Source organism: Apium graveolens, chromosome 9, assembly GCF_009905375.1.
Source record: "Apium graveolens cultivar Ventura chromosome 9, ASM990537v1, whole genome shotgun sequence".
In the NCBI taxonomy this organism is placed as follows: domain Eukaryota; kingdom Viridiplantae; phylum Streptophyta; class Magnoliopsida; order Apiales; family Apiaceae; genus Apium; species Apium graveolens.
The window spans coordinates 261,496,890-261,504,418 of NC_133655.1; the positions used below are offsets into that span (position 1 = coordinate 261,496,890).

Genomic DNA, 7,529 nt, shown 5'->3' on the forward strand with positions numbered 1-7,529 from the left:
AAATTTTGGAAAGAACTTTGAGTGATTTGAGAGGTTTCTTTCCTCAGAATTTTGCGATTTGATTCGTACATATCTAACTTATAACATTATTCCGAATTAGCTCATCTACTTATAAACACACAATTTCACTTCCAAATATCAGTTCAAACTTAATTAAAAATCCAAGATATTACCGCATTGTTTCATCTAGTCTAATAATGTTGAACATTGATGCATAAGATCCATCCACAGAACCTACTATCAACTTTAATGATAGTGCAATCTCCATGTGTGTGTATATCACTGTGAGTAGTTTGTTCTCTGAGAAATACGGTGGTGATCGTCGAATAATCCTACCCAGACTGTAAAAAAGTAGTATGGATGCTCAACTCCGGAACTGCTGGAGGATGTAGAGACAATTGTAACATCAAATATGATTGGAGAATGCCGGTCTTAATACATACTATTAAGATGGAATTGCCACCAGAAGGAGAGATTATCGATTCAAAAAATGAAAATCCCAACAGAACAGCTTTTTCCTACTCTTATTTCCAATAATTTACCTTCTAGCTCCCCCTATTGGCAATATTTTGCCTTCTACTTCCCCAAGTGAGAGGTCAACCTAAAGCGAATTAAGATGTAAAACTATCCGAATGAATGGATTTGGCCAGAGACAATAAAATTTGTTATTCTGTATTTTACATTGGCAGAAACCTATTACGCCATGATGGATAAATTAAAAAAAAGGACTTTAACGTTCTAATAGACACGGGTCTGCAAGATATGGAGCTGCATGGACATCAATTTACGTGGGAAAGAGGTCGTAACACATAAAACTGATTGGAGATACGATTAGATAGAGCTCTGGTATCGTCTGATTGGCTGAATCTTTTCCATATATCAAAGCTGTATACAATCGAGGGTTCCCCCTCTGACCATAGTCCAATATTCCTAGACCCTAAAGCGGTTGAGACTGTACAAAGGAAAACGCGTTTTCGCTTTGAAAATGCATGGTTGTCGGAACTGTTGTGTCTTCAGATTATAAAGGATAATTGGGACTTCAATAAGGATGACAGAATCACTCATAAGGTTCAACAATGTGGAGAAAAGTTAGAAATTTGGGGAAGAGAAGTAACGGGTTGTTTCAGCAAAAGACTAAAGGAGTGTAAAGCCCAGATGAAACAATATCGTAATGGCAGGGATGATCATGCTATTCAGAGTTACAATGAAGCAAAGAACCAACTTCACTTAATTTTAGGCCAGCGAGAGATATTTTGGAGACAACGATCGAAGTAACTATGGCTCCACTCCGGTGACAAAAACACGAGGTACTTCCACTCATCTTGTAGTGCTCGATGTCGCACAAACAGAATTCACAAGTTGAAAAATAATAATGGGGATTGGGTGAACTGGCAACAGGGACTTCAGTCACTCATCGTGAATTACTACCAAGACCTGTTCAGTTCTACTCAAGACAATGTTGAAGAGATTATCATCTGTGTGCATCCACGCCTCTCTAGTGCCCAGAACATGGAACTCATGAAGAATATGGAACTCATGAAGGAAATCTCAGATATGGAAGTCAAGTCAGCAATTTTCCAAATGCACCTGGACAAAGCCCCGGGGCCAGACGGCATGACGCCAGCTTTTTTCCAAAAATATTGGAAGGTAGTGGGGGGAGATGTTATTCAAATGACACGAGATTTCTTTCGTACGGGTGAAATTTTAAATGGGTTGAATGACACAAATCTAGTCTTACTGCCGAAAAAGAAAAATCCAACTATGGTGGGTGATCTTCGCCCTATTGCTCTTTGTAACGTATTGATTAAAATAATTACAAAGGTCTTAGCAAACCGGATGAAGGAGGTTCTAGATATAGTGGTGTCAGATACACAAAGCGCGTTTATCTCGGGTCATCTTATCTCGGATAACATAATGATCTCTTACGAGGTTATGCATTATCTTAAGCGAAAGAAATTTTGCAAAGATGGATATATGGCGGTAAAGCTTGATATAAGCAAGGCATATGATCGGCTTGAATGGAAATTTCTTGAAGCAATGTTACGTAAGGTGGGGTTTAATGACTGGTGGGTTCATCTAGTCATGCAGTGTGTCACTACGATTTCCTATTCAATTGTGCATGGTGAACACAAGATGGGGCCAATTATTCCTACGAGAGGCATCAGACAAGGTTATCCTTTATCCCCATACCTGTTCATAATTTGCGCAGAGGGCTTATCATCTGTAATCAGAAAATATGAGGTTAAGCAATGGTTACATGGTATCAAGGTTTGTCGTAATGCCCCTATTATTTCTCACATGCTTTTCGCTAATGACTCGTACTTTTTTTGCAAAGAAGATATGACAGAGTCAGTCAAGGTGTTAGAACTGTTATACACCTATGAGAGAGCATCCAGATAGAGAATTAACAGGGAGAAATCTTCTATTTTTTTTAGTACAAACGTCATAGAGTATAACAGGAGAATGATATGTCAAGTGCTACAGATGGGGGAGTCCAACGAGAACAGTACATATCTGTGTTTGCCTAACATTTTGGGAAGGAAAAAATCCGTCATTCTTGGGTATTTGAAAGACAGGGCTTGTTCTCAAGTTAACAAGTGGAATGGAAAATGTATTTCAAGTTCTGGTAAAGAGGTGCTCATTAAAACGACGGCTCAGGCTCTACCCACATATGCAATGAATGTATTTCTACTTCCTCAGGACATCACGAACCATATTGAAAAAACTCTAGCTAGCTACTGGTGGAAGACATCGCAGAATAACAACTCTCGGTTGAACTGGATGAGCTGGGAAAGAATGACAAGGCACAAATCTTCAGGGGGTATGGGTTTTCGCGACTTCCGTGATTTCAACATTGCCATGCTTGGCAAACAAGGTTGGAGATTTGCGTCTAATCCAGGCAGCCTTGTTACACGGGTTTATAAAGCCAGGTATTTTGCAAACAGTGACTTCCTAAACTCAGAGCTGGGCCATAACCCGAGTTTCATTTGGCATAGTATACATGAAGCAAAAAATTTGATTGTGAATGGGGTTAAATGAAAGATCGGAGCGGGAACATGTATCAGTATATTGGGGCAACCATGGCTATCAGATAATATTAATCATTATATTACCACCACTTCTCAATCTATAGTAGGAAAAACTATTGACTCCATGTGGCATGTTGGAAGTAGAGAATGGGACCTGGATATCAGAAAAGACATTTTTAATGTAAGGGATCAGGAAGCAATCTTAAATACTGTGCTTAACGACAATGGAGAGGAGGATGTGCTTTACTGGAAGCATGAAGTTTCGGGACAATACTCGGTCAAAAGTGCATATAGGTGGATACAACAAAATAAGGGAGCGTGGGAGCCTGAAGACAAGCACAACATTTGGTCGAAGCTCTGGAAAATAAAGGCACCTCCGAAGGCTATTAACGTGGTCTGGCGAGCTCTATCCAACTGCTTACCAACTCTCTGTCAGTTGCAAATAAAAAGAGTATATGTTAATGCACTATGTCATGTTTGTCATGAAGATAATGAATCAATTCTCCACATCCTGGTGCACTGCTCTTATGCTGGCCTATGCTGGTCACTCGTTAATGTTGATGCTCAGGTGGGGGCTGTACTCAGACTTTAAGACATGGATGGAAAATGTTATGAATGTTGCAGATGCCAAAAAAAAAGCAGTGATCATCACTATATGTTGGGCTCTTTGGAGAAATCGCAATGATTTGGTATGGAATCAAAGGCATGCATCGGTCAATAAAACAGTAGCGGCAGCTAAGCAGTTGCTTTCACAATGGTCTCTAGCCCAAAACAGATCAACCTCGGCTCTTCTCCAGCCAGCTCTTGAAGGAGATGAAGCTTGTATTTGGGTCAATCCTCAACAGAATACGGTAAAGGTAACAGTGGACGCGGCTGTTTTTGAAGATAAAGATGCGATGGGCTTTGGTTTGATAACACGGGATTCAGATGGAGCACTCATCCAAGCAAAGTCTATTATCCATAAGAATTCGGTCTCTCCGGTTCTAGCGGAGGCTATGGCAATCAAGGAAGCGTTAAGCTGGATTGATGAGATGCATTGGCAAGAAAGCACGGTGGTGTCGGACTGCCAGGTAGTGGTACAGGCCATAAGGAGGCCATAAGGAGCAAAACACCCATGTGATCTCAATTCGGTAGTGTCATTGAGGAGTGCCAAAGTCAGTTACAGCATTTAAACAAAGTGTCTTTGATTCATGTTAAACGATCTGCCAATATGGTTGCTCACCAACTGGCCAGGGAATCATATAGTTACCCAGATCGTAGTTTCAATAGGGATACTATCTCGGTTTCGGTCAATTATTGTATTGAGATGGATTTGAATAAGTAATAAAATCTCAGCTTTCATAAAAAAGGACTTTTAACTCTTTAAGAAGCTCATATTTTATAACGGGTGGCTTCGTCCCAATTTCCATAAATAGGAACTTGATGATTCACTTCTGAAGAACTGTAGATGCTAAATTGTAGGTTCACTTATCCCAGTACTAAGATTCAAAATTTAGAATCAATTGGAATGAGAGACTTATTCTTTAACTCTCAAAGGCAAATGGTTGATATGACTCTGCACGTCACAAAACTAAGGGGCAGGGGCAGGGGCAGGAACAGAACATAAGAATGGCCTACGGATTCCAAAAACCCTCTTTCCAAGCACTAGTAACAGAGAATTTTTCAAATCTCTAATAGTAGCGCTAGTGGATATCAAACAGAAATATAGAAAACTTGGATACTTAATCAACATCATGAATTCATGTGTATTCTTCAACTTACATACATGTAAACAAGCATTAAGAGTACCATCACCATTGGGCTCCGACGGCCTATTATTACATTGATAGATAGTAGATGAAGTCTTAAAAACCAGAATCACACATACTTTGATCATCGTCAGAAAATCACACAACAGAGGTTGAAGCGGCGTTGGAACGTGATCCTTCTCTGCATATAATACTGTAAATACAAAGGGAAAAATTAATTCTTGTGTATCAACAACTTGAATGGCAATAAACAGGTGATACTCTAGAGAAATATGTACATTAATATCTGATAGGGAATAAAATAAACCCTGATTGCGTAATTAATATCGCATTAATTGTATTAACATTGGGCTGACAGTTAAGCCCATTAGAAGAGGCCCAAGACCTTTGAATAAGGGCCCAAAAATAGCCCAGGAATATAATTGGTATTAAAGTTAACTAAACCAGATAAGGTCCAACAATGAAGCCCAGTTAGAAAGGGCCCAAAACCCTGATTATTAATTAATTTCGTAATTAATTAATAAGGGAAAAATCAGCTATTAAGAAGAGTCCCAATAAGGACATAAATCCTAGTAGATTAGCCTCCAAGGGACCTAAAGGATAAGGAATCAGTTTCCTACCACTTAGGACTCCAAAGTCCATTCTAATTCTGAGACTTGCCCACCAAGTCTCCTAACCAAATTCCAATTCAAGGACTCCCAACATCTATATAAGGGGCCTCACCCCAACAATAAGAGGGACGTTTTAGACTTAGTCCTTGGAGGGCATGAAAGTCACTACGTCCTTGGTGAGCCCTCGCCGCCATAGCCCCGAGGGCAAGTATCACCAAGAAATATGTTTTTTGACTTGATCATTGGCAATCAGCAAGGTACGTAGGCATCTTATTAAGGCAGATTGAGTCACGAAACACAAGAGCAGTCAAATTGAGCCTCGAAGCTCACGCTCCTTAGTAATAAATATAGCAATCATATACCCTAGTTTTTGATCCATAACATTTGGCGCCGTCTGTGGGAAAACACAACAACAACCATGGCGGAAACACGGAGAACAGTTAGAGCCCTTGAAGGAGGAACACCAACGGGGATAACCCAAGGATTTCTTCAACTGTGGAGGTACCTCCTCATTCAACTTATGCAACCACGCAAGGAGAAGCCCGGATAGGGGCAACTGAACCTCAGCCACAAGGGACGATTCCCTCGGCTATTCAAGGTACGAATCCCCAAGTTCAACAACTACATGCACCTGTGAATTCTCGACCCATTGGGTATGAGTATTCAACTATTGTGACTACTAACCCCCCATATGGGATGCCCCTTTACCCCGAGGTTGGAGGAAGCGGACATGCTGGGCGGAGTGAAGCATGAAGGCAATCACCCCCTATATACAAGATGATGGAGTGGCCCCAAGAAGGAGGCGTGCTGACAAAGAGCAGATGGCTGATGGTCGCCAACGTTCTAGGAGCACCCAAGGGACGAATTCCCAAGAAGTGCAGGAAAGGATCAGGGCTCATGAGGCTGAGATTCAAAAGCTGAAGCGTGACTTGGAGTCCCCCAGAACACCAGACCCCCATTACCCTCAAGGGGGAGGAATCCTCCTCCTATCATAGACCTGGATGGTCCAATACAGAGAAGGGCTGTTGTCCTAAGGGCTGATCCAAGCAATCTTCTTCCCCTTGGAGATCCTAATGATCCTACTCCGCCATTCACTGAAGAGATAATGAATGCCCATATCTCAAGAAAGTTCAAGATGCCCACTATCAAAGCTTATGATGGCACGGGAGATCCCGCTAATCATGTCAGGACATTCTCTAATGCACTGTTGCTGCAGTCCGTGAATGACGCTATTAAGTGTCGGGCCTTTCCTCAGACCCTGTCGGGTATGGCTCAAAGATGGTATAGTCGTTTGCCCCCGAACTCTATTAGGTCCTTCAGAGAATTAAGTCAGGCTTATATTAAGCAATTCATCAGTGGGAGAGTGCATGAGAAAAGTTCGGCATCCCTCATGAACATTGTGCAGGGGGCGAAGGAATCCTTAAGAGACGACCTGAATCGTTTCATGAAGGAAGCTTTAAAAGTCCCAGACCTTGATGACAAGGTAGCCATGATAGCACTGCAACAGGGAACTAGGGATGAGTTTTTCAAGATATCCTTGGCCAAACGCCCCCTGAAAGCATGTTGCAGCTCCAGGATAGGGCAGGGAAGTATATCAAGGTGGAAGAGAGTATGAGGAAGACAGTTGTGAGCAACGAGCCCGTAGGAGGCAAGAAGCGGAAAACTGATCTGGAATATATTGCTAAGGACAAGTATCCTAAAACTGAGGAAAATCCTGACTCAACTCCCAAGAGAGGAGGACCTGGACAAAAATTTACTGAGTATGCTAAGCTGAATGCTCCAAGGACCCAAATTTTAATGTAAATCGAGATAGATCGAGATATTCGCTGGCCTAGCCCTTGAAGGCCGACCCTACCAAGTTAGATAAGAGCAAGTATTGTAGATTTCACAAGGATGTTGCTCATGACACCGATGAGTGTAGGCAACTGAAAGATGAAATTTAGTTCCTTATTAGAAAAGAGAGGTTGAACAAGTACACTAGAGATGGAGGGGATAGGAATAACAATAGAAGAAAGAACTTTGAAGATCATAGGATGGACCAAGACGATCAGGGGCGGAATCCCCAACCTAGGGGACCGGTGTGGCGCCCTCCAAACCCGGGTCAGAAGTTTGGGGTCCACACACATACCTTAATTATAACC

General features: G+C 41.7%; 1 protein-coding gene across 1 annotated transcript; it reads left to right on the forward strand.

The window, feature by feature from the left end:
- Positions 1–2,484: 2,484 nt before the first annotated feature.
- LOC141686227 (uncharacterized) lies at positions 2,485–4,129 on the forward strand. Its single transcript, XM_074491276.1, has 3 exons — positions 2,485–2,930; positions 3,174–3,423; positions 3,518–4,129. Exons 1-3 carry the CDS (start codon positions 2,485–2,487, stop codon positions 4,127–4,129), a joined length of 1,308 nt encoding a protein of 435 aa, XP_074347377.1.
- Positions 4,130–7,529: the final 3,400 nt, after the last annotated feature.

Excerpts from the sequence above, each read along its gene's own strand:
- LOC141686227 (XM_074491276.1), top strand. The coding sequence starts at position 2,485 with ATGGGGGAGTCCAACGAGAACAGTACATATCTGTGTTTGCCTAACATT. Across the intron at positions 2,931-3,173 it reads ACACGGGTTTATAAAGCCAG|AGAATGGGACCTGGATATCA; the intron begins GTATTTTGCAAA and ends TGTTGGAAGTAG. Across the intron at positions 3,424-3,517 it reads CTCCGAAGGCTATTAACGTG|ATAATGAATCAATTCTCCAC; the intron begins GTCTGGCGAGCT and ends TTTGTCATGAAG.